The sequence below is a fragment of the Callithrix jacchus genome, chromosome 22 (genome assembly GCF_049354715.1).
Source record: "Callithrix jacchus isolate 240 chromosome 22, calJac240_pri, whole genome shotgun sequence".
In the NCBI taxonomy this organism is placed as follows: Eukaryota; Metazoa; Chordata; class Mammalia; order Primates; family Cebidae; genus Callithrix; species Callithrix jacchus.
The window spans coordinates 20,075,685-20,103,529 of NC_133523.1; the positions used below are offsets into that span (position 1 = coordinate 20,075,685).

General features: G+C 45.3%; 1 protein-coding gene, 1 long non-coding RNA gene and 1 pseudogene across 2 annotated transcripts in view; 1 reads left to right on the forward strand and 2 right to left on the reverse strand.

Annotated features, from left to right (window-relative positions):
• LOC100414379 (uncharacterized) overlaps positions 1 to 20,805 on the reverse strand; it is a 92,652-nt gene extending 71,847 nt beyond the window's left edge. Inside the window, 2 exon segments of the mRNA XM_078362084.1 lie at positions 19,085 to 19,204; positions 20,637 to 20,805. Of these exon segments, the coding sequence (XP_078218210.1) occupies positions 19,085 to 19,204; positions 20,637 to 20,666 (150 nt within the window). The 5' untranslated portion in view covers positions 20,667 to 20,805.
• On the forward strand, positions 14 to 7,776 carry LOC118150197 (uncharacterized). Its single transcript, XR_008478549.2, has 3 exons — positions 14 to 106; positions 2,820 to 2,932; positions 7,526 to 7,776. It is a non-coding gene; the product is annotated as an uncharacterized LOC118150197 (long non-coding RNA).
• A 6,727-nt stretch (positions 20,806 to 27,532) lies between the features above and the next one.
• LOC118150399 (small nucleolar RNA U3) lies at positions 27,533 to 27,641 on the reverse strand (annotated as a pseudogene).
• Between the last annotated feature and the right edge of the window lie 204 nt (positions 27,642 to 27,845).

Below are 27,845 nucleotides of genomic sequence, written 5' to 3' on the forward strand. Positions count from 1 at the left end.
AGAATATGTGATCAGACGCTGGGCTGAATGAAGAGAGCGACAGCCTAGGCTGCAGCGTTTTCTGGCAGGGCTTCCTCCCGGAGCTGAGCCAGGCGGACCCCAGAAGGTATTTGCCTTTAATCTGTGTATAAGGTCATATGCATTTATAAATAATACACTATATGGCTACTAAAAAATGAAAAGAATAATTATTTTAAAATTTCAGCTCCTATGACCTTCTTGGCTTCCGGTCCTTTGAGCAGGAAAAATTACAAACATTATTTATTATTTTTTATTGTCTGTCTTTTTCTTTCTTTTCTTTCCTTTCTTTTTCTTGAGAGAGCCTCTCTGTTCCCCAGACTGGAGTGCAGTGACATGATTGCAGCTCACTGCAGCCTCAGGAGTCTAGGCTCTACCAACTTACCTCAGCCTTCTGAGTAGCTGGGACCACTGGCATGTGTCACCATATTCAGCTAATTTGTTATTATACTGTAGAGACGAAGCCTCATTATGTAGCCCAGGCTGGTCTCAAACTCTAGGGCTCAATTGATCCTCCTACCTCAGCCTCCCAAAGTGCTAGGATTACAGGCATGAACCATCATATTCAGACAGTTTTTTAATATTAAATTATATATATATATATGGCACTGGCCAATATGTTCACACACAGAATCTCTTGGGATGCAGTGGCTCACGCCTGTAATCCCAAGCACTTTGGGAGGCCGAGGTGGGTGGATCACGAGGTCAGGAGTTCAAGACCAGTCTGGCCAAGATGGTGCAACCCTGTCCCTACTAAAAAAATAAAAATTAGCTGGGCGTGGTGGCGGGCGCCTGTAATCCCAGCTACTTGGGAGGCTGAGGCAGAGAACTGCTTGAGCCAAGATCGCACCACTGCACTCCAGCCTGGGCAACAGAGCAAGACTCCATCTCAAAAAAAAAGAAGAAGAAAAAAAAAATTGAGGTCCATTAATAGAATTCAAGGAAATGTTATGCATATTTTTTAAAAGTACACTAAAAATCATATACTAAAAGAGAAAAAAATAAGTAACTAAATATTATATAGGTAATACTACCAGAAAAAGTTTAGATTTCCTGACTTTAAGTTGCAATATGCTAATGAGATATTCTTAGTGGAGAGTATTCTATTTTTATAATAAGTTCAGAATCAGGTAATTTCTGTTTTAGTGACTGATGCAAAACATAAAAATACAGAAAATCTCTAATGTGTTCCCATGATGTAGTATTACTTGAAAAATCACTGGGCAAACTCAGGAAAAGACAATTTAATTTCAAGTTTCCAAATAGGTACAGAACTTTTTTTTTTTTGAGACAGTGTCAGCTCTGTTGCCCAGGCTGGAGTGCAGTGGCAAGATCTCAGCTCACTGCAACCTCCGCCTTTCAGGTTCAAACAATTCTCCTGCCTCAGCCTCCTGAGCAGCTGTGATTACATGCTCCCGCCACCACACCCAGCTAGTTTTTGTATTTTTAGTAGAGACGTTAGTCAGGCTGGTCTCAAATCCCTGACCTTGTGATCCACCTGCCTCAGCCTCCCAAAATGCTGGGATTACAGGTGTGAGCCACTTCACCCGGCCTAGGTACAGAACTTCTAATAAAATAATAAATGGAATCCACAACCTCCGCCTTTTAGGTTCAAGCGATTCTCCTTCCTCAGCCTTCTGAGTAGTAGGGATTATAGGTCTGCACCATCATGCTCAGCTAATTTTGTATTTTTAGTAAAGACAGGGTTTCTCCATGTTGGTCAGGCTGGTCTCGAACTCCCAACATCAGGTGATCCGCCTGCCCCGGCCTCCCAAAGGGCTGGGATTGCAGGAGTGAGCCACAGCGCGTGTCCTGTTAAACTCAATTTGTAATAAAACCTGATAAACATATTTGCCCAATTTTAATGTTTAACCATAAGGTAAGATTCTTATAAATCTTTTATAAACCTTTACATTGTAAGTGTGTGTGTATTGTGTGTGTGCATGAAAGAGCAGATCAATGCTTCAAGAAAACCTGTATACCCATTTAATTTAGCCAATATGTTCACACACAGAATCTCTTAAAATTAATTTTGATAAACCTTCCACAACTTGTTTAAACCTTTAGTTTTTTTAAACTTAAAACAACTATTTAATGCTTTAATCTAGGCAGAAAAAAAAATCTACATTCTCATGACTTCTTTCACACCAAAAACACATTTTACTTTCTTTTCCCACCTTCCATGTAAAATTGTTTCCTCAGTAGTTTCAATTATGTTACAATGTTAACTTTAGCAAGTTTTATTTTTTGTGAAAACCTTAGCAAGCTCAAGATTTTCTTTGATTATTATTATTATTATTTTATTATCATTTTGACACAGAGTCACACTCTGTTGCCTGGCTGGAATGCAGTGGCACGATCTTGGCTGGATGCAACCTCCACCTCCAGGGTTCAAGCAATTCTCCTGCCTCAGCCTCCTGAGTCGCTGGGACTACAGGCATGCACCACCCACACCCGGCTACCAAGTTAGAAATTTTAATTGTGTACTAGGTGTGGAGCCTAGCCTAGGACACACCAGGCCCAAGTGCAGATTAGAGCTGACTCTACAGCATAGCCAAGGGGGTGTGGCTAACTCCACATGTCCCCAGGCCTTACCTAGCAGTAAAGTAGGCAAGCTGTACAATAAGAGTCATAGTGACATTTCATGAAGCATTTAGGACACGTAACAACCTTTGAATTGTATATTTCTTACATAAATTCTCTTTCACAAATCCTTTCACGACTTACCAGACCATCTGAGACATTCTTTGACTTTCTAACCTGCCCTAAACATTCCTCCTTTTTTCTCTTTTCTGAGACAGTCTGGCTCTGTCACCCAGGCTGGAATGCAATGGTGCGATCTCGGCTGACTGCAACAACACCTCCCAGGTTCAAGCAATTCTCCTGCCTCAATCTCCTGAGTAACTGGGATTAGGTATGTACCACCATCCCCAGCTAATTTTTTTGTATTTTTAGTAGAGACAGGGTTTCACCATGTTGGCCAGGCTGATCTCTTAACTCCTGACCTCATGATCCGCCTGCCTCAGCCTCCCAAAGTGCTGGGATTACAGGCATGAGCCACCATGCCCAGCCATGACATTCCTCCTTTTAAACAACTAGTCATTTTACTTTTGGACAAGAATTTACCATATGAGATCATTTCTTACATAAAATCTTTCTTTATAATCTTTGACATGGCTAATTCCACGTCTCCAGGCCTTATCTAGAATCTAATGACCTTAAGCTAGGTAACTTGCTCTAAAAGATAAAGAAGCAATTTATGACGTTAAAGCATTTAGCAAACTTAACATCTGATCTGCATAATTTGGACTAAATGTTTTTATCAGTAATTTTAAAGCTGTTTTTATTTCCCAAAGATTATTAAAGTTACATGACCTCAAAGGCATTACACTTTTTATTTTTCTTTCAAAATATTTGATTTAAGCACTTATGTTTGTTGAGTCAATTAATTTATGATAAGCCAAGAGCGCACCATTGCACTCCAGCCTGAGCGACAGAGGAAGACTCCATCTCAGGAAAAAAAAATAATAATAAAGAAAGTAAACGACCACCCTGGCCAACATGGTGAAACCCAGTCTCTTTTTTTTTTTTTCCTAGCAAACAATATTCTGTCACAGAAACCCAGTCTCTACTAAAAATATAAAAATTAGCTGGGTGTGGTGGTGCATGCCTGTAGTCCCAGTTACTCAGGAGGCTGAGGCATAAGAATCGTTTGAACCTGGAGGCAGAGGCTGCAGTGAGCTGAGACTGCACCACCACACTCCAACCTGGGCAACAGAGCGAGACTTTGTCTCAGGAAAAAGTAAAGAAATAAAAGAATAGCTAGCTACTCTAGGCTGGGCATGGTGGCTCATGCCTGTAATCCCAGCCCTTTGGGAGGCTGAGGCGGGTGGATCACCTGAGGTAGGGAGTTCAAGACCAGCCTGACCAACATTGAAAAATCCCATCTCTACTAAAATTACAGAAAATTAGTCAGGCATGGCGGCACATGCATGTAATTCCAGCTACTTGGGAGGATGAGGTAGGAGAATCGTTTGAACCCGGGAGGTGGAGGTTGCAGTGAGCCGAGATCAGACCATTGAACTCCAGCCTGGGCAACGAGAGCTAAACTCCATCAAAAAAACAAAAAAAAAGAATGGTTACTCCTCCATAGGCAGAGCAGCTCCAAGGGGTGCTGGTTGCTCATGTTTATGGTTATTTCTTGAGGGCAGGCTGAACGAAGGGTGGATTATTTATGTCTCACCTTTTCGGACAATACAGGGTAACTTCATGATGTTGCCATGGCATTTGTAAACTGTCATGGCTCCGGTAAGAGCGCAGCAGTAACGACAACCGGAGGTCACTCTCACTGCCATTTTGGTTTTAGTGGGGTTTGGCCAGCTTTTTTACTGCAACCTGTTTTATCAGCAAGGACTTTATGACCTGTATTCTATCTCATCCTGCGACTTAGAGTACCTTAACTGTCTGGGAATGCATCCCAGGAGGTTTCAGCCTCATTTCACCCAGCTCCTATTTAAAATAGAGGAGCTGGTCAGAGGTGTGCTTTATAAAAAGCTGGTGGGGGGATTTGGGTCAGGAAAGGCCAGGCTGTCCAAACATTCAGAAACATCTATGTGACTGTCCTTTCCATTAGGAGCCAGGACCCAGAGAGCCACCCACTTCATGTGTCTTTAACCTACGCTAGGCCCTGCTGTTGATTCACTTCTACTGAACAAGTGGCTTATGGTTGGGCTATTTACACTCAGGATTATATTCCAGCTAGCAGGGCCATGGCTGTGTAAACCAAAAGGTATCTGAAACAGGTCTCAATCAATTTAAAAGGTTTATCTTGCCAAGGTTAAAAATAAACCTATGACACAGTGTCAGGAGGTCCTGATGATATGTGCCCAAGGTGGTCAGGGCACAGCTGCTTTTATACATTTTGGGAAGACATGAGGCATCAATCAATATGAGTAAGATGTACATTTCATTCAGAAAAGCAGGACAACTTGAGGTAGGGGCTTCCAGATCATAAGTAAATAAGAGACAAAAGGTTGGATTCTTTTGAGTTTATCCTTGATAAACATTCAACTGAATATACAATTTACTCTGGCTCAGTGAATCTGCATTTCTAAATTAACAGTAGTGCAGAGGAAGCAATCAGATATGCATTTATCTCAGGCAAGGCTCAGAGAAATGGTTTTGAGTTCGGTCTGTCATTTGTTCTCAAGGAATTTCCTTGTTGGCTAATTGTGAGGTACATAGCTTTTTTATCTTTGTAGCTATCTTATTTATAAATAAAATGGGAAGCAGGTTTGCCAGACTTAGTTCCCAGCTTGATTTTTCTATTCACTTGGTAATTTTGGCATCAAGAGATTTATTTTCCTTTAACAGTGGAAATCCCTTTCATGATCAAGTGTATCTGTTTAAACTAGACAGAACAAAACAAAATATCTATTCTAAAGTAACAAAGGTTAATTTAAAAAAACTCATAAACACAAATATAACTATCACTACATCTTTCAGAAGAGCCCACCCTAATTCTTATAATTCTCATTCACTATAATTCAAATAGACTTTTTGTGTCTGTTTTAACTAGACAGAACAAAATATCTATTCTAAAGTAACAAAAGTTAATTTAAAAAAACTCATAAACACAAATATAACTATCACTACATCTTTCAGAAGAGCCCACCCTAATTCTTTTAATTCTCATTCACTATAATTCAAATAGACTTTTTACATAATTTTATAGTGGATCTTAATGTCGGAGGCATTCAAACCAGAGCAACTCAATCTTGAATAGCAGCTGCGTGAAATGATGTAAACCCTACTTGTCTGCATCCCCAGGTTAGGCATTCTTGTCACAGAATAAGATACACTGCACTTAGCAATTTGTCACCATCTTCTCTGTTAGCAGGGTGCAAGCAGAAACAAAGCGTCACATATTTAGGTCATGAATGCAGATATGTCACAAAGCCTCTCTCGTCAGGGTCAAGAAAGGAGTTTCCCATCCCCTATGTGTTGGTCTCAGATTCAATATATACAATACTCAAACAATGTGAGACTCAGGAAAAAGGGAGAGTCATGACACCTAGGTGCTGAGTCCAGTGATATGTCACAATTATCCTTTGTAGGAGTTTCTAGTAAAAAAAGGAGAGTCACAACACTTAAGTGATTAAAAAAAAAATATGTCATAATACCTTGCTGAACAGAGCCCATGCAGGAGACTCACCTAGACTTACCTAGGTGTTGGACCCAGCCATATATCACAATATGAACTATATGCAGAGATCAGGCAAAAAAAAAAAAAGTCACATCTTAGGCAGAACCCAGGCAGTAGAAGAGTCACATCACCTAGGTTCTGGTTCCAGAAATGTCATGATACTCTCTAAGAAAAGAACCCTGGCAGAAGACTTACATCATCGAGGTGAAAGGAACAGAGATATGTCACAATGCCCCCTGTGTGTAAGGCTCAACATGAAAAAAGAAAAATCACATAACCTAAGAGCTGGGCCCAGCTACATTATCACAAGCACCCCAGTGGACAAGACCAAAGCATGAGAAAAGTCACATCACATGGGTGCTGGACTAAGTGAGATGCTGCAATCCAAACTGTAAACACATCCCAGGAAGAAGAGGAGTCACATTGTCTAAGTAATGGGCCCAGAGATATGTCGAAGTAACCCTGTGGAGAGGAACCAGGCAGAAGAATCATGTAGCCTCTGTGCTGATCCCAGTGATAAGTCACTGTGTTTTATGAGAGCAGGGCCACGGCAGGAAAGAAGAGTCACATTATCTAGGTTCCAGGGCCAAATATATGTCACAGTCTCTCCTATAGGCTACAGCCAAGTAAGAAAGTCACATTACGCCATTACATAACTTCACCTGAAACCAACAGAACGCTCATCACAGTTACCATGGGCTCATTTACTTCACTAGTAATGAACATGGCCATGGAAATTCTGGTGGATGTAGTGGTCCATTTTCTTATGGATGAGATAGAAAAATGGCTTCTATCACATTATAGTCCAGGCATGGTAGCTCACACGTGTAATCCCAGTTAATGACACACTTGCCAAAACTAGCAACGAGAATCTTTTTTTTTTTTTGAGACGGAGTTTTGCTCTTGTTACCCAGGCTGGAGTGCAATGGCGCGATCTCGGTTCACCGCAACCTCCGCCTCCTGAGTTCAGGCAATTCTCCTGCCTCAGCCTCCTGAGTAGCTGGAATTACAGGCACGCGCCACCATGCCCAGCTAATTTTTTGTATTTTTAGTAGAGATGGGGTTTCACCATGTTGACCAGGATGGTCTCGATCTCTTGACCTCGTGATCCACCCACCTCGGCCTCCCAAAGTGCTGGGATTACAGGCTTGAGCCACCGCGCCTAGCCTGCAATGAGACTCTTAATTGCCAGGTTGATGATTCTAATAAAAAACATGATCAATCTATGTACTCAATAAGGCAGCTTCCCTTGCTTACGAGATGCTGAAATGCTTCAAAAACAACATCTTGTATTTTTTCAAGAAGATGATGCCTGGACAACCAGCACAAGTTATCAAGGAAGAAGAGGGTAATTTGGTTGAGTTTCCTGAGCTACCTGATGCTGTGATTCAACAACTACTAGGAAATTTGATGATGGTGTTTTCCAATCTCCTCCCTCTCTCGGACAAAGACAAAAGCATTGAAACTAGGAAAATATCCCACAATAGACTGTGTGAATAAAGAATAAAAATATGTAAAAATAAAAAAAGAAACTAGGAAAATAGAGTGTTATTTGGCTGAAAAAAAAACCACATTATAGGCCAGGCATGGTAGCTCACACGTGTAATCCCAGCCCTTTGGGAGGCCAAGGCCTCAGATCATCTGAGGTGGGGAGTTTCAGACCAGGCTGAGCAACATGGCGAAACCCTGTCTCTACTAAAAATACAAAAATTAGCCGAGCATGGTTGTAGGTGCCTGTAATCCCAGATACTCTGGAGGCTGAGGCAGAAGAATTGCTTGATCCTGAGAGGCGGAGGTTGCGGTGAGCCAAGATCGCACCATTGCACTCTAGCCTAGGCAACAAGAGTGAAACTCCATCTCAAAAAAAAAAAAAAATAGTCACATTATATAGATGATGGGTTCACAAATATGTCACTATGCCCACTGTGGGCAGGGTTCAGGCGAAGGCTCACATTACCTTAGTTCTGAGCCGAACAACATGTCACAATGGCTGATGAGGAAAGTGCCAATGAAACAATGTAACATCATGTTGATGTTTGGCCCAGCAGTATGTCAAAATCTACACTGAGAATGTAGGTAGAAAAGAAGCATCTCAACACCTAGGTGCTGGGCCCAGTGATAGATAATAATTCTATGAGCCAGAACCTAGTAGAAAGAGAGTCACATGGGCCAGGCATGGTGGATTAGTCCTGCAATTGCAGCAATTTGGGAGGCCGAGGCGGGTGGGTCACCTGAGGTCAGGAGTTTGAGGCCAACCTGACCAACATGACAAAACCCCCTCTCTACTAAAATACAAATATTAGCCAGATGTGGTGGCAGCTGCCTGTAATCCCAGCTACTCAGGAGGCTGAGACATGAGAATAGCTTGAACCCGGGAGGCGGAGACTGCAGTGAGCCAAGATTGCACCACTGCACTCCAGCCTGGGCAACAGAGTGAGACTCTGTCTGAAGAAAGTCTCATTACCTGGATGATGGGTGCACAGATAGATTATAATGCTTCCTGCAGGCAGGATCCCACCGAACAAGTTGTATCACCTGGATGTTGCACATAGCAATATGTCACAATGGCCCATGAAGGCAGGACACAAGCAGAACAGTCACATAACCAGGGTGTGGAGCTTAGCGATGTCACAATGCTCCACAGTGGGCAGTGCTGAGGCAAAAATACAGAGTCACACCACCAAGGTGTTGGATTCAGCAATGTGTCACAATCCAATCTGTAGGCTAGGTACCAGGCAGGAGAGTCAAATCACTCAGGGCTGGGCAAAGGGGTATATCACAATCACAGTTGCAAAAAATGTAGGAATGAACTTAAAAATCCCACATGTTCTATTTCTAAGTATTAGAGTCAATACATTTTCTATGTTCAGTCTAAGTACACAAGAGTCAGTCTCAAAGGTGGATTAGAAACATGCATGGGAGCCTCAATCATTGCTGCAGACTGTGTCCCCTTAATGGACTCACAGCCTCACAGGCATGCTGAATCTTGGTCTGAGTGTCACCAACCCACATGTGAACCCAATCCACACGAGGGTCAATTTTCCCACTTTTGGCTATCTCACATCTCACCCAGATGTGAGAGTCAGAACTTCGACAGTGAGCTGTGTTCATGTGAAAAGCTGACAATTTTTTACTGTTGGCTGGGTTTGCATGAGTGTCATAATGTCACCTGTGTGCTAGGCCCTGAGTGCTTTAAACAATAGGCACGTACCACCTGAGTGCTTTATACAATAGGCATGACAGTCACAATTTGTTCTGAGACTTTGTCTTTGTGGAGACAGAGTTTTGTTCTTGTTGCCCAGGCTGTAGTGCAATGGTGCAGTCTCAGCTCACGGCAACCTCTGCCTCCTGGGTTCATGAGATTCTCGTGCCTCAGCCTCCCAAGTAGCTGGGACTACAGGCGCACACCACCAGTCCCCCTAATTTTTGGATTTTTATTAGAGATGAGGTTTCACCATATTGGCCAGGCTGGTCTCAAACTCCTGACCTCAGGAGATCTACCCATCTAGGCCTCCCAAAGTGCTGGGATTACAGGCATGAGCCACCGTGCCTGGTCAAGACTTTCCGGCCAAGGCTTTTTTTCTAATACAAACTCATAATCATACCTGTGGATCTAAGCTCATGTATTAAAGTCAACATCTTTCCAATTGTCTGGGTCTGGAGAAAAGAGCCCTCACCTGTCTATGAGCTGGGTTTAGAAATGAGTCACCATCTTAACTGCTGTCACGTGATTACATATGACAGTCACAATTTTCACTGTGGACTCCATTCACATGTGAAATTCAGGATCTCCCAGTGTGCTCTGTCTATGTGTGAGGGTGTCAGTGTTAATATTTGGTAGGTTCTGGATATGAGAAACACAGTCTCACCTGTGTTCTTGGCCCTATCATAACACTCTCTGTACTGTCCAAAGACTATATACAAAATGTAAAGGAATGGTAATCCTTTATGATGTTCTTCCCTAGAGAAGACCCAGGACTTTACCCATTTCTCTAAGTCTAGCTACAAGCACCAGTATCTCAGCTACTGACTGGTTTGTGGAATGAGGATCATTATCACAACTCTGAGCTGGGCGAAAGCAAGGCGCAGAAAAAATAAAATAAAATAAAAAAAGAAACAACAAAAACATTAAAAAAAAAAAAAAAAAGCAAGCAAGGAGCAGACAACAATCACATTACTTGGATACTGGGACCAGCTACATCACAATTCTCTGCAGGCAAGGCCTGGGCACAAGAGACACAGCACCTGGCTGCTGAACCCAGATGTGCATCACAATCTTCCTGTGGGCACAGTGCAGATGGAAGAAGAGAGTCATACCTCCAAAGTAATGGATGTACAGATATGTCACAAGGATTCCTATAGACAAGGCCCAGGCAAGAGCTTTTCACCCATTTGGTTTGACCCAGCGATATGTCAAAATACCCACAACACAAGAGGCCCAGGTTAAAGAGAAGAGTGGTGGTATCACCTAGCTGTAGAGTACAGTGATATGTCACAATCATCCCCTTTTATACGGTTCAGGTAGAAAAGAAGAGTTACAGCTGGGCACAGTGGCTCACGCCTGTAATCCAAGCACTTTCGGAGGCCGAGGCAGGTGGATCACGAGGTCAGGAGTTCGAGACCCGCCTGGTCAACATGGTGAAACACTGTCTCTACTAAAGTTACAAAAAATCAGCCAGTCATGGTAGTGCGTGCCTGTAATCCCAGCTACTTGGGAGGCTGAGGCAGGAGAATCGCTTGACCCCAGAAGGCGGAGGTTGCAGTAAGCAGAGTTACATCACTTAGGTGATAAACAAAAAGATAAGTCATAATTCCTCTATTAGCAGGGCTCATGCAAGAGAGTCACATCACCTAGGTGTTGGACCAGCCATATTTTAATATATACAATTTGTTTTCCCTCGGTGTTAGTGAACCGTGTATGGTACATACTGAAAATTGTGTATATTTAAAAAAAATGGTTGGGTGCAACAACTAGGTGATGTGACTTTCCTACATGGGTCCTACTAACAGAATTATGACATATCTTTCTGTTTCTCCTCTAAGTGATGTGATTCTCCTTTTCTACCTGAAACCTAGAGTAGGAGAGGAGAGTCATGCCAACAAGGTACTGGGCCCAGTGATAAATCACAATCTCTCCTCGGGCAAAAACCAAGCAGAAGACAAGGGTCACATCATCTTGTTACTAGCTCAAAAATATGGCCCAATACTTTCTGAAAAGAAGGGGCCCATGCAGCAAAGTCACATCATCTAAGAGAAGGCTCCAGAAATATGTCAAAATGCCCCAAGTGAAGAAGAGAAGAGTCACATAACCTAGGAATTGGGCCTAGTTATATGTCATGATCACCCCAGTGGGCAGGACTGAGGCATGGAACAAAAACCACATTATATAGGTCCTGAGACAGGTGATATGTCATAATTCCAACTGTGGACAAGTCTCAGAGACAAAAGGAGAGTCACATCATCTAGTTTATCAGTGCAGGCAAATGTATACAATGTCCTCTCTGGACAGGGATCACATTTGTGCTGGGCCTAGTGATAAGTCATCCCCTCTTCTGTGGTCAGGGCCCAGGCAGAAGAGAAGAGTAACATCACCTAGGTGCTTGGCCCAGATACATTACAATGTCTCCTAGGGAAAACCCCATGTAAAAGTGGAGAGTAACATAAAATAGATGATGGATTGGCCAGGCGTGGTGGCTCATGCCTGTAATCCCAACACTTTGGGAGGCCAAGGCAGGTGGATCACCTGAGGTCAGAAGTTCGAGACCAGCCTGACCAACATGGTGAAAACCTGTCTCTACTAAAAATACAAAAATTAGCTGGGCGTGGTGGCACATGTCTGTAATCCCAGCTACCTAGGAGGCTGAGGCAGGAGAACTGCTTGAACCTGGGAAGCAGAAGCTACAGTGAGCCAAGATTGCCCCACTGCACTTCAGCCTAGGTGACAGAGCAAGACTCCATCTCAAAAAAAAAAAAAAAAAAAAAAAAAATGATGGGTCCAGAAATATGGCAAAATGTCTCCTGTAGCCAGGGTCTAAGTAGGAGATTCATATCACCTGGTTGTTAGACCCAGCAATATGTTACAATAGACCATGTGGCACAGAAAAAATAAACACAGGCCGGGCACGGTGGCTCATGCCTGTAATCCCAGCACTTTGGGAGGCGGGGCGGGAGGATCACAAGGTCAAGAGATCGAGACCATCCTGGTCAACATGGTGAAACCACGTCTCTACTAAAAATACAAAAAATTAGCTGGGCATGGTGGCGTGTGCCTGTAATCTCAGCTACTCAGAAGGCTGAGGCAGGAGAATTGCCTGAACCCAGGAGGCGGAGGTTGCCGTGAGCTGAGATCGCGCCATTGCACTCCAGCCTGGGTAACAAGAGCAAAACTCCGTCTCAAAAAAAGAAAGAAAGAAAGAAAGAAAAGATAAATTTATTACCTGGGTACAGGGACTACTGATATGTCACAATGCCCTCTGTGGGAGCACCCCAATGCAAGAATACAGGGTCATATCATCTACATGCTGGGTCCAGCGATATGCCGCAATCCTATCTGTGTGCTGGGCCCAGGCAGGAGAGTCAAATCACTCATGTTCTGAGCAGTGGCATGTGTCACAATTATACCTGCAGAAATACCCAGAAATGAGAGAAACAATTCTTCATGTGTCTTCATTCTAGGTATGAGAGTCAGTACCATTTGGATGTTGGGTTTAAGTACAGAAGCCACAATCTCAATGTAGATGAATCCATGCACAACAGCCTCAATCTCTTCTGCAGACTGTGTCTCCTCAGTAAAATCATAGTCTCACAGGTGTGCTGAACCTTGATCTGAGAGGCACCAATCCATCTGTGAACCAGATTTACAAAGAAGAGTCAATTTTACCATCGGGCATGGTGGCTAACACGTGTAATCCCAGCACTTTGGGAGGCCTAGGCAGGTGGATCACCTAATGTCAGGAGTTGGAGACCAGCGTGGCCAACATGGTGAAACCCTGTCTATACTAAAAATACCGAATTAGCCGGGCATGGTGGCATGTGCCTGTAGTCCCAGCTACCCGGGAGGCAGAGGCAGAACTGCTGAAATCCAGGAGGTGGATGTTGCAGCGAGCTGAGATCATGCCACTGCACTCCAGCTCAAAACAAACAAACAAACAAAAAAAAGAATCAATTTTGCAACTTTCCACTGCCACCAGGTGTGACATCCAGAACTTCAGAAGTGGGTTGTGGTTATGTTAAGGGATGACAATATTTACTATTAGCTGGTTGTGCATGAGTGTCACAATGTCACCTATTTGCTGGGCCACGTAAGGGCACTCAGTGTGTTACCCAAAGGCTTTATACAATATACATTAGATTCAAATCCATTCTGAGATCTTCATGGTCGCATGAACACATGATTGTACCTGTGGCCCTAGGCCAAGAGTCAACCTCTCTCCAATTGAATGATCCATATTGGAGAGCCCTCACCTGTCTATGGGCTACATTTAGAAATGAGCCATCAAAGCTGGGCATGGTGGCTCAAGCCTGTAATCCCAGTATTTTGGGAGGCTGAGGCGGGTGGATCACGAGGTCAAGAGATCCAGACCATCCTGGTCAACATGGTGAAACCCCATCTCTACTAAAAATACAAAACATTAGCTGGGCATGGTGGCACGTGCCTGTAATCCCAGCTACTCAGGAGGCTGAGGCAGGAGAATTGTCTGAACCCAGGAGGCAGGAGAATTGCCTGAACCCAGGAGGCGGAGGTTGCGGTGAGCCGAGATCGTGCCATTGCACTCCAGCCTGGGTAACAAGAGCAAAACTCTGTCTCAAAAAAAAAGAAAAAAAAGAAATGAGCCATCATTCCTGCTCTGGCTGGATGTTTGCATATCACAGTCACAGTTCCAACTGTGGACTGCATCTGCATGTAAGATTTAGGACCTTGTCAATGAGCTTTGTCCATGTTAAGGTTATAATTATAACGATTGGCAGGGTGTTCATTTAAGAAATACAATCTCGGGCCGGGAGCGGTGGCTCATGCCTGTAATCCCAGCACTTTGGGAGGCCAAGGTAGGCGGATCACCTGAGGTCAGGAGTTTGAGACCGGCCTGATCAACACGGTGAAACCCTGTCTGTACTAAAAATACAAAAAATTTGCTGGGCATGGTGGCTGGTGCTTATAATCCCAGTTACTTGAGAGGCTGAGGCAGGAGAATCGCTTGAACCCGGGAGGGAGAGGCAGTAAGCCAAAATTGTACCACTGTACCCCATCCTGGGCAATAAGAGCAAAACTCTGTCTCAAAAAGAAAGAAAGAAAGAAATACAATCTCAACCAGGTGTAGTGGCTCATGCCTGTAATCCTAACATTTTGGAAGGTCAAGGCAGGTAGATCACCTGAGGCCAAGAGTTTGAGACCAGCCTGACCAACATGATGAAACTCTATCTCTAATAAAAATACAAAAATTAGCTGGGCATGGTGATACACGCCTGTAATCCCAGCTACTCGGGAGGCTGAGGAAGGAGAATCACTTGAACCCAGGAGGTGGAGGTGCAAGTTCATCTCACTTGCAATGAACTGAGATCGCACCACTGCACTCCAGCCTGTGCTGGAGGGGAGGGAAACTTAGTCTCAAAAAACAAACCAAAAAACCCACAATCTCATCTGTGTTTTTGGCTTGTGATAATACTCTCTGTGCCACCTGAGAGCTTTTTACAACATTTGAGAGAGTGGTAATTCTCTATGACCTTTGCAAAAAAAGAAAACTCAGAATCATGTTTGTTTTCCCAAGCCTAGCTAGGCAATGTGTATCTATCTCTTTTACTGCCTGGTTCAAGGTATGAGAATCATCATAGTGATTGAAGCTGGGGCAAAACATATGTTACAACTACACCTATGGGTAGGGAGTGAGCAGGAGAGTCACATCACCTGGGGCTGGTCCAGAGATATGTCACAATCTTTTTTGAGGGCAAGGACCAGGCAGGAGAGTCACATCACCTAGATGCTTGGCCAGAGATGCTTTAAAATCTCTCCCTATAAGATGGGCACAGGCAGCAAGTTACATCACCTGGGTGCTGGGCCCAACGATATGTTACAATGCTCTCTGTGAGCAATACCCGGAGAGGTGAGACACATTATCTGGTTGCTGATCCCAGTGCTGTGTTACAATCTTTTTTTGGGACATGGTGCATATAGATGAGGAAAGTCACATCTTATAATTGATAGATGTCTAAATATGTCACAAGGTTCCCTGTGGGCAGGGCCCAGGCAGGAGCCTCCCATCCCCAAATGTCAGACCCAGTGATATGTAACAATATCCAGGCCGGGTGCGGTGGCTCATGCCTGTAATCCCAGCACTTTGGGAGGCCGAGGCGGGTGGATCATGAGGTCAAGAGATAGAGACCATCCTGGTCAACATGGTGAAACCCCATCTCTACGAAAAATACAAAAAATTAGCAGGGCATGGTGGCACGTGCCTGTAATCCCAGCTACTCAGGAGGCTGAGGCAGAGAATTGCCTGAACCCAGGAGGCGAAGGTTGCGGTGAGCCGAGATCGCGCCACTGTACTCCAGCCTGGGTAACAAGAGTGAAACTCTGTCTCAAAAAAAAAAAACAAAAAAAAACAAAAACCAATATCCAAAATATGCAGTGTCCAGGCGAAAGAAGAGAATTACATCATCTAGGTGCCGGGTCTAGTGATACATCACAATCCTCCTTAGGCAGGGCGCAGGCTGAAAAAAATTCACATCACCTAGGTGATGAATTAATAAAATATGTCATAACACCCTCGTGGCCAGGGCTTATGTCAGAGACTCCCATCACCTTGGTGACAGATCCAGCTATATGTCACAATAAAAGATGTATGCAAGGCCCAGACAAGACAAGACAAGAATTCCATTGTGTAGGGGCTGGGCCTAGTCATACATCTCAATCTTTTTTTTTGGTCAGTGTCCAAGCAGTAGAGAAGATGTCATATCAACCAAATGCTGCATCCAGCAACATCCAGTCACAATACCCTCTGAGAGGAGAGTCCAGGCAGAAAAGTCATCACCTAGGTGAAAGGCCCAGAGAGATTTCCTAGTGCTACCTGTTGCAGGGCTCAGGAAGAAGACAAGAGTCAGATAATGCAGGAGCTGATGGCACAATCACTACAGTGGGCAGGGCCTAGGCCTGAGAGGAGAGTCACATCACATAGGTGCTGGGCCAAAAGACATCTCACATTTCCTACTGTGGACAGGTTCAGAAAAAAAGAGGAGAGATTTATTATTTAGGTGATTGGCCGAGAGATATGTCACAGTGACTACTGGGACAGGAACCAAGCATAAGAATCACATCACTGGCCAGGCACGGTGGCTCACGCCTGTAATCCCAGCACTTTGGGAGGCTGAGGTGGGTGGATCATGAGGTCAAGAGAGCGAGACCATCCTGGTCAACAAGGTGAAATCCCGTCTCTACTAATACAAAAATTAGCTGGGCATGGTGGCGCGTGCCTGTAGTCCCTGCTACTCAGGAGGCTGAGGCAGGAGAATTGCTTGAACCCAGGAGGCGGAGGTTGCGGTGAGCCGAGATCGCGCCATTGCATTCCAGCCTAGATAACAAGAGCGAAACTCCATCTCAAAAAAAACAAATCACATCACCTGTGTGCTGGGCCAAGCAATAAGTCACTCTTCTTAGTGTTAGCACGACCCAGGCCCAAAGATATATTACAATCTGACCTATGGACAAAGCCCAGATAAAAAAGTAGAGTCACATAAAATAGCTGATGAGCTCAAATATATATCAAAATATTTTCTCTAAGCATAGTCCAGGCAGGAAACTGACATCACTTGGATGTAAAACCCACCAGTATGTCACAATGTCTTATTTGAGCAGGGCCAAGAAAAAAATGAGTAGTATCACTTTGGTGCTGGATTCAGCAATATTTCACAATCTTCCCTGCAGGAAAAACTAAGAAAACAAAGAAAATTAGGGCCAGGCACAGTGGCTCACACGTGTAATCCCAGCACTTTGGGAGGCCCAGGCAAGCAGATCACCTGAGGTCAGGAGTTCAAGACCAGTCTAACCAACATGGAGAAACCCTATTCTCTACTAAAAATACAAAATTAGCTGGGCGTGGTGGTGCCTACCTATAACCCCAGCTACTAGGGAGGCTGAGGCAGGAGAATCGCTTAAACCCAGGAGGTGGAGGTTGTCTGTGTTGAGCTGAGATCACGTCACTGCACTCCAGTCTTGGCAACATGAGCGAAACTCCGTCTCAAAAAAAAAAAAAAAAATATATATATATATATATATAAAATCAGCTATGTGCTGCAAAATGTCACAAAACTTCCTGAGAGCAGAGACCAGTAAGACAGAAAGTCAAATCACCTGTGTGACTGCAGACATTTCAAAATGTCACCCATAAGCAGGGTCCAGGCATAAAAGTTGTATCACCCGGCTATTGGACCCAGCAATATGTCACAAGGGCCCAAGTGGGCATATCACAGGCAGAAGAGTCAGATAACATCAGTGCAGGACCCAGCAATATGTCACAATGTCTGCTGCAGGCAAAACCTAAAACCAGGGAAGAAGCCCATCAGCTAGGTGCTGGGTGTAGCAATATGCTACAATGTTCCAGGAAGCAGGGACCATGCGGAAGAAGACAGTCACACCACCCGGATGCTGGGCCCAGCAACATGTCAATCACCATTCCAGTAATAAAGACCCAGGCAGAAACATACATCATTTGGTTGCTGGTCACAGCAATATGCCTCAATTTTCCCCGTAGGCAGGGTGCAGGCAGAAGAAGAGTTACATCTCCTAGGTGAGGAAGGCAGAGACATGTCACAATGCTCCCTGTAGGAAGGACCCAGGTAGGAGACTCCCATCCTTTAGGTATTGAGCCAAGCAATATGTCACAATACACAAATATGTAGGGCCTAAGAAAAGAGAGTCACATCACCTTGATGCTAGGTCTCTGTGAGCACAGACCAGGCAGAAGAAAGTAACATCACTGGCTGGGCACAGTGGGTCACACCTGTAATCCCAGCATTTTGGGAGGCCAAGGCTGGTGGATCCCTTGAGGTCAGGAGTTCGAGACCAGCATGGTCAACAGGGTGAAACCCCATCTCTATTAAAAATACAAAAATTAGCCGAGCGTGGTAGCACATGCCTGTAGTCCCAGCTACTCAGGAGGCTGAGGCGAGAATCAGTTGAAACTGGGAGACAGAGGTTGCAACGAGCCAAGATCATACCATTGCACTCCAGCCTGGGTAACAGAGCAAGACTCCATCTCAACAACAACGACAACAAGTAACATCACCATGGTGATGGGCATCATTGAGTTATATGACAAAGAAAGCTTCATGCAGGCAAGGTCCAGAAAGAAAGTGTTACATACCCTGGGGGCTGGACCCAGCAATATGTAACTTTTTTTTTTGAGACAAGAGTCTCATTCTGTCACCCAGGCTGGAGTGCAGTGGCGAATCTCAGCACACTGCAACCTCCATGTCCTGGGTTCAAGCAATTCTCCTATCTCAGCCTCCTGAGTCACTGGAACTACAGGCGCTCTGTAGTTCCCACTCCCAGATAATTTTTGTATTGTTAGTAGAGATGGGTTTTTACCATATTGATCAGGCTGGTCTTGAACTCCTGACCTAAGGTGGTACACCTGCTTCAGCCTCCCAAAAGTGGTGGCATTATATGCATGAGCCATTGTCCCCGGTCTTATATGTAACCATTTCTAATGCAACGTATTGTGCCACAATACGGCACAACACGTAGGGTACAAGTGGGAGAGTCATATAACATGGGTGCAGAATCTGGTAATATTTTATAATACTCAAAATTTGTGGGGTCCCATAAAAAGAGGACTGGGTGCTGGGACCAGTGATATACTATAATCTTACCTTTGGGATGGGACCAGGCAGGAAACTGAAATCACTCAGGTGCTGGACAAAGGAGTATGTCACAATCACAACGGCAGGAAGGTCCAGTGATGAAGTAACAATCCCACAGAGGTTCCCATTCTAGGTATGAGAGTCACCATATTCTTTATGTTGGGTCTAAGTACACTACTGACAATCTCACCAATGAACTGAACCTGTGCATGAGATCCTCCATCCCTCTTGTGAACTGTGTTCGCTCTGCCCTCAACTCGGGTAGGAGAGTCAACATGTCCTCAGGAGGACATGAAGGCAGAATTTTCATTGATTCAGACAGAAAAATTCTCACCTGCCTATGAACTAGATTTAGAAATGAGTCATTATTCAAACTTGCCAAATGTTCACATATGACACCCACAATTTCAACTGTGGACTGTGTCTGTACATGAGATTCAGGACCTTACCAGTGGGCTCCATCACTATGTGAGGGTGACAATTCTAAGGTTAGTAGGTGAGCAAAGAAAAGAAACACAATCTCACCTGTGTGCTGAACCCTATAATGACACTCTCTGTACCACAAGAGATTTATATAGTATTCAAAAAAGTGGTAATTCTTGACTGGGCATGGTGGCTCATACCTGTAATCCCAGCACTTTGAGAGGCCGAGGTGGGTGGATCACTTGAAGTCAGCAGTTCAAGACCAGCCTGGTCAACATGGCGAAATCCTATCTCTACTAAAAATATAAAAATTCCCGGATGTAGTGGCATGCATATGTGATCCCAGGTATTTGGGAGGCAGAAGCAGGAGAATCACTTGAACCCAGGAGGAGGAGGCTGCAGTGAGCCAAGATCATGCCACTGCACTCCAGCCTGGGTGACAACGTGAGACTCCGTCTTCAAAAAAAAAAAGGCCAGGTGTGATGGTTCACACCTGTAATCCCAGCACTTTGGAAGGCCGAGGCGGGTGGATCACGAGGTTAGGAGTTTGAGACCAGCCTGACCAACACGGTGAAACCCCGAATCTACTAAAATACCAAAAATAAAAAATAAAAAATTAGCAGGACATGGCGGCATGCGCCTATAGTCCCAACTACTTGGGAGGCTGAGGCAGGAGAATTGCTTGAACCCGGGAGGCAGAGGTTGCACAGATCCGAGATCGCGCCACTACACTCCAGCCTGGGCTACAGAGCCACATTCCTTCTCAAAAAAACAAACAAAAAAAATTAACAACATAAACTGAAGACCCCAGGACCGCAGCCCGTACCGCGTACACACCGAGTCAGGATTCACCCCGCTGACTCGCCTCTGAACAATCTGGGCAATACTCGGGGATGCGGGTGCAGAGCTGCCCAGGGAACTCCAGACAGGGCGCCACGCAGGGAAGTGGGGCAGAGGGGTGGAACGCAGGGGTCTCAGCCGAGGGCCCAGCCGCCATCTTGCGGACAGGGAGGCCTGGGGCGGAGCCGCGCTAGCGGGAACTCAGGTTGGTGACCCAGGAGCGGACGGTGGGGAGACCGGTTCCGCCTGTTTCACAGCTCGCTCCCCGCTTTCGGGAGGCCCAAGCTCGCCTACTCACCATTTCCCAGCTTCCAGAATGTCCTGGCATCTTAGCTTTGCGTCTCCCAGGACCTGCAGATCACAGGGCAACGGAAGCTGTGACAAAGTCAAGGGGCGGGGAAGGGGATACCGACAAGGAAGAGCGGAACAGCAGAGACGGATCCCAACTTCTGGCGGGTGCGGGAGACAAAGGCCCCGCCACACGCTGGAAGCCACGCCCTCCTCTCCGACGGCGCTTCTGATTGAACGGTTCCCACGCCAGCGCCACTGATTGGATAAAGCCCCAGGACCACCTCACACCCTTACCCTCCCCAGCATTAGTGCATTTTTTGGACGAGGAAACAGGCTCAAGTAGGCGGGATCACAAGCCTGAATTACACAGCTAATTAACGAGTGAACTGAGGCTTGAAATACACTTGCTCTTTCCCTTACCTGGGTCTGCTTGTATAATGCATTTTAGTAGTTACCTAAGGGTAAGAAACCGAACATTTGGACACATGAATTATGTTGCCCAAATTTGCTCATCTTAGAAAAGCTTCTAAACCGATCTTTGTGAAGTGTCTATTCTCAGGGTAATTTTGCCCTGACTGTGCTGCATCTCAGCCTGACCTCTCTTTTTTAAAATTACTGGATTGGGCCAGACGCGGTGGCTCACGCCTGTAATCCCAGCACTTTGGGAGGCTGAGGTGGGTGACCTGAGGTCAGGAGTTCGAGGCCTGCCTGACCAATATGATGAAACCCCTGTTTCTACAAAAACTACAAAAAAAAAAAAAAAAAATAGCGGGGCATGGCGGCATGCGCCTGTAATCCCAGCTACTCCAAAGGCTGAGACAGGAAAATCACTTGAACCCCGGAGGCCGAGGTTGCAGTGAGCTGAGATTGCACCATTGCACTCGAGCCTGGGCAACAAGAGCAAAACGCCATCTAAAAAAATAAATAAAATAAAACAAAGTTGCTGAATTGGCTGGGTACAGTGGCTTGCCTCTGTAATCCCAGCACTTTGGGAAGCAGAGGCCAGTGGATCAAAAGGTTGGGAGTTCGAGACCAACCTGACCAATATGGTGAAACCCCATCTCTAATAAAAATACAAAAAACTTAGCCAGGTATGGTGGCACACACATGTAATCCCAGCTACTCCAGAGGCTGAGACAAGAAAATTGCTTGAACTCAGGGGGCGGAGGTTGCAGTGAGCTGAGATCACGCCACTGGACTCCACCATGGGCCAGAGCAAGACTCTGTCTCAAAAATAATAATAATAAAGTAAATAAATAAAATTACTGCATTACTCTCATTAAAGGGGTTATTTCAGCCGGGCGCGGTGGCTCACGCCTGTAATCCAGCACTTTGGGAGGCCGAGGCGGGTGGATCACGAGGTCAAGAGATCGAGACCATCCTGGTCAACGAGTGAAACCCCGTCTCTACTAAAAATACAAAAAAAAAAAAAAAAAATTAGCCAGGCATGGTGGTGCGCACATGTAGTCCCAGCTACTCGGGAGGCTGAAGCAGGAGAATTGCTCGAACCCAGGAGGCGGACGTTGCGGTGAGCCGAGATCGTGCCATTGCACTCCAGTCTGGGTAACAACAGTGAAATCTCCGTCTCGAAGAAAAAAAAAATAAATGAAGGGGTTATTTCACTTTCTATTTGAAAATGGCCAATTGTCCTCTATAGGTGTCCTAATCTGATTTGCTAGTTTAGACCCTGGAGGTAGGTATGAGAAAATACTTGAGAGGGCCAGGCACAGTGGCTCTTGCCTGTAATCTGCCACTTTGGGAGGTGGAGGCAGGCAGATCACCTTAGGTCAGGAGTTTGAGACCAGCCTGGTCAACATGGTGAAGCCCTGCCTGTACTAAAAATACAAAAATTAGCTGGGCATGGTGACATGTACCTGTAATTTCAGCTACTCGAGAGTCTGAGGCAGGGGAATCGGTTGAACCTGGGAGGCAGAGATAGCTGTGAGCAGAGATTGTGCCATTGCACTCCAGCCTGAGTGACAGAGGAAAACTCCATCTCAAAAAAAAAAAAAAAAAAAAAGAAAGAAAAAGAAAATACTTGAGCTACATCAGAACACCCTCAACTGGAGGATATATAGGAATTCCTTCATAATATCTAGCAGTTTTCTTTTTTCTTTCTTTCGACTTCCCTACTATTGAATTTTTTTTCTCTTTTGTTCTTTTAACAGTTTTCTCATTATCCATGACATTTAACAGTGACAGCTTGGAGGGCAGAGAGGGGAAACACATGACACAAAATTAGAAGTTCAATTTTGTTATAAGTTTATTTTGTTTCGTTTTTGTACACAAGGTCTCACTTTGGCCCCCAGGCTGGAGAACAGTGGCACAATCATAGATCATATTTTGGTTGTAACAGTTTTTTATAAAATATTTGTTTCTGGGTGTGGTGTCACACCTGTACTCCAAACACTTTCTGAGGCCATGGTAGAATGATCACTTAAGTCCAGGAGTTCAAGATCAGTCTGGGAAACAAAGTGAGACTCAGCCTCTACAAAACATTATAAAAATTAGCTGGACGTGGTGTTGCATGCCTGTAGTCCCAGTTATTCAAGAGATGGAGGTGAAAGAATCACTTGAGTCTAAGCAGTTGAGGCTGCAGTGATCCATGATTTAGCCACTGCACACCAGCCTGGGTGACAGAGAAACCTGTATACGTGTGTATATACACACGCACATGCACACGCACATATACACATATATAATAAAAATAATATGTATGTTAAAAAATTCAAGCACGGAAGAAAAGTGAAAGACAAAGGTATGGGATGTGCAGAAAGGTGAGTGTGGTTCCTCCAGCTCAGTGAGACTTGGTTTTCTGTCTTTATTTATTTATTTGAGAAGGAGCTTCACTCTTGTTGCCCAGGCTGGAGTGCAATGGCACAATCTCAGCTCACCACAACTTCCATCTCCCGGGTTCAAGTGATTCTCTTGCCTCAGCATCCCAGTAGCTGGGAATACAGACATGCACCACCACGCCGGGCTAATTTTGTATTTTTAGTAGAGATGGAGTTTCTCCATCTTAGTCGGGCTGGTCTTGAACTCTCAACCTTAGGTGGTCCACCTGCCTCGGCCTCCCAAAGTGCTGGGAATACAGGCATGAGCCACCGCGACCATCTTGAAGAACTGTACATCCACATTGAAATCACAACCAAGCACATGCCAATTCTCACATGAAACCTTTTCAGATACCACTATCTACCCTTAAAAAAAATTGAAATGTTTCACCTAGGAAAAGAAGAAAAGCATTTTACATCTAAAGCTTTTGTTCTTTTTTAAAAGAACAGCTCCTGTCCTTTGAGTTATCCAATGATGTCTGAAATTGCTAATACACTTAAGTACAAATGGGCCTCTCAGGTGACCAAGAGGCACAGAGATAACTAAATGTAATCCATTATCAGTTTTACATGATGCTCCCGTCTCAAAAAGTGGTGTTAACCGTGTGAACCATATTCACTGGACAAGGTCAGAGAAAAGCATGTTTAGGACAATACAACCATGAGGCTACAAATCAAATTGGGGGCAGAAAGCAGGCAGGAGACTTCCATGGCCGATACACTGGTGGTTATCCTTAGGTGTCACTTAAAATTTCCAGGTCATCCCAGCACTTTGGGAGGCGGAGGCGGGTGGATCACGAGGTCAAGAGATCGAGATCATCTTGGTCAACATGGTGAAACTCGTCTCTACTAAAAAAAATACAAAAAATTAGCTGGGCATGGTGGTGCGCGCCTGTAATCCCAGGTACTCAGGAGGCTGAGGCAGGAGAATTGCCTGAACTCAGGAGGCGGAGGTTGCAGTGAGCCGAGATCGGGCCATTGCAGTTCAGCCTGGGTAATAAGAGCGAAACTCCGTCTCAAACAAACAAACAAACTTCCAGGTCAGGCCGGGCGCAGTGGTTCACGCCTATAATCCCAGCACATTGGGAGGCTGAGGCTGGTGGATCACGAGGTCAAGAGATCGAGACCATCCTGGTCAACAAGGTGAAACCCCGTCTCTACTAAAAATACAAAAATTAGCTGGGCATGGTGGTGCGCGCCTGTAGTACCAGCTACTCAGGAGGCTGAGGAAGGAGAATTGCTTGAACCCAGGAGGCGGAGGTTGCGGTGAGCCGAGATCGTGCCATTGCACTCCAGCCTGGGTCACAACAGCGAAACTCCATCTCAAAACAAAACAGCAACAACAAAAAACTTCCAGGTCAGCCGGGCGCAGTGGCTCACGCCTGTAATCCCAGCACTTTGGAAGGCTGAGGCGGGTGGATTGTCTGAGCTCGGAAGTTCACGACCAGCCAGGGCAACACGGTGAAAACCCATCTCTACTAAAATATAAAAAATTAGCCAGGCGTGGTGGCGTGAGCCTGTAGTCCCAGCTACTCGGGAGGCTGAGGCAGGAGAACTGCAAAAAGGCGGAGGTTGCAATGAGCCGAGATCATGCCACTGCACTCTAGCCTGGGTGATAGACTGAGACTCCATCTCAGAAAAAAAAAAAAAAAAAAAAAAAACTTCCATGTCAAGGACATCTTTTATTCCAGTTGATTCAGTGAAATTAACACACTTTAAGATTGTAATTTTGGGTTTTCTTTTCAGAATTTCTGAAACATAAAGGACTCGCCAAATGCCCCAAAAGGCATTTCAATCTGGAGTGCAGTGAGTAGGAAAGGAAGTAAAAGCCTGTAGTGACAGCTTTTGCTAAGCCTGAGGGCAGGCAGGCCAGGCCTGGGCACATGGATTTATCCGGGACCACCACTGCTGACTCCTTCCCCTTCACCTGGAGCTACAACCAGGCCAGGCCAATAAGGATTAATAAAATCACTGCAGCTCTTATCCTGCCACAAAACTAATGTGTACCCCAATCCCTAGCCTTACACATATCTCTGACTTCCCATCCCAGAAGACAGAATGCCCTTCTTTTTGACCTAAAGCCTCAATTTGATTTTTTAAATTTTTCCCCCCAAGATGGAGTTTCACTCTTGTTGCTCAGCCTGGAGTGCAATAGCGCGATCTCAGCTCACTGCAACCTCTGCCTCCTGAGTTCATGTGACTCTCCTGCCTCAGTCTCTTCAGTCTAATTTTTGCATTTTTAGCAGAGATGGAGTTTCATCATGTCGGTTAGGCTGCTCTCAAACTTCTGACCCCAGGTGATCCACCAACCCTGGCCTCCCAAAGTGCTGGGATTATAGGCGTGAGCCTCCGCAACCGGCCTATTTATTTATTTATTTATTTATTTATTTTTTGAGACGGTGTTTTGCTCTTGTTACCCAGGCTGGAGTGCAATGGCACGATCTTGGCTCACCGCAACTTCCGCCTCCTGGGTTCAGGCAATTCTCCTGCCTCAGCCTCCTGGGTAGCTGGGATTACAGGCATGCACCACCATGCCCAGCTAATTTTTTGTATTTTTAGTAGAGACGGGGTTTCACCATGTTGATCAGGATGGTCTCGATCTCTTGACCTCGTGATCCACCAGCCTCGGCCTCCCAAAGTGCTGGAATTACAGGCATGAGCCAGCGTGCCCAGCCCCTATTTATTTATTTTTAACAGAGTCTCGCTCTGTCACCCAGGCTGGAGTGCAGGGACTCGATCTCGGCTCACTGCAGCCTCTGCCTCCTGGGTTCCAGTAATTCCCCTGCCTTAGCCTCCTGGGTAGCTGGGATTACTGGCACACACCACCACACCCAGCTAATTTTTGTTTTTTTTGTTTTTTTTTTTTAGTAGATGGGGTTTCACTATGTTGCCTAAGCTGGTCTGGAACCCTTGACCTCAGGTGATCAGCCCAACTCGGCCTCCCAAAGTGTTGGGATTACAGCTGTGAGCCACTGTGCCCCAGCCCAGCCTGGACTTTAATCCAGGTTGGGCCTTGGGGTAGTGGCAGCCAAAGCAGCAGCCATAATGTCGAACATACGAATGACCTGAGAAATCTCATCTGCACGTTATTCACTCAGACCGGACCTGGAGTTGTGTACAAGTTAAGAAGGACAGAACTATATACTCATGGGCATGGACACATTCCACCCTTGCTGGGGAGGATGAGGGGCCTGAGAGGCACCTGTTTCCCAGCTGAAAGTTGATGTCCACATAGCACCGTTCACATGTCTTGATTCAGGACTCTGCATTGTATATTCATTGAGCCAGTGCATACACAATTTTTTAGGAGGCATAATTTAGTGTAGCACCAGCCTCCGATTGGCCTGAGGGGCAGTCAGCAACAACTGGTCAGCTACTAAACCCTAGGACAAAGGTGCTTCCCCTTTCCAGCACTCATATCCAGCAGCAACATATCATAATGGCTTTTGTTTTTTGTTTTGAGACGGAGTTTCGCTCTTGTTACCCAGGCTGGAGTGCAATGGCACGATCTCGGCTCACCGCAACCTTCACCTCCTGGGTTCAAGCAATTCTCCTGCCTCAACCTCCCGGGTAGCTGGGACTACAGGGCGCACCACCATGCCCAGCTAATTTTTGTATTTTTAGTAGAGACGGGGTTTCACCTTGTTGACCAGGATGGTCTCGATCTCTTGACCTCGTGATCCACCCGCCTCAGCCTCCGGAAGTGCTGGGATTACAGGCGTGAGCCACCGCACCCGACCTAAAGTTTCTTTTCTTTTCTTTTTTTTTTTGAGACGGAGTTTCGCTCTCGTTACCCAGGCTGGAGTGCAATGGCGCGATCTCGGCTCACCGCAACCTCTGCCTCCTGGGTTCAGGCAATTCTCCTGCCTCAGCCTCCTGAGTAGCTGGGATTACAGGCACACGCCACCATGCCCAGCTATTTTTTGTATTTTTAGTAGAGACGGGGTTTCACCATGTTGACCAGGATGGTCTTGATCTCTTGACCTTGTGATCCACCCGCCTCGGCCTCCCAAACTGCTGGGATTACAGGCATGAGCCACTGCACCCGGCCTATGTCACATTTTCTTTATCCAGTCTATCATTGATGGGCATTTGGGTTGGTTCCAATGGTACTCTACACGTTCAGAGAAACTTCTCTAGTAACAAGCTATAGAAAGGATCCCTGAAAGTATAGTCTTCCACGATGGTTTCTATCAAACACGAACAGCATGAGGTAGCTCACCTTTCTTCGCATCCCTTACAATGGTCTTTCACTTTTCTTGTATGCTTGAATTTTTTTTTTACATACACATTATTATGTATACATATATATGTGTGTGTGTCTTCTGTACTTGATTTTTTTACATACACATTATTCTTATGTATACATATATGTATGTGTG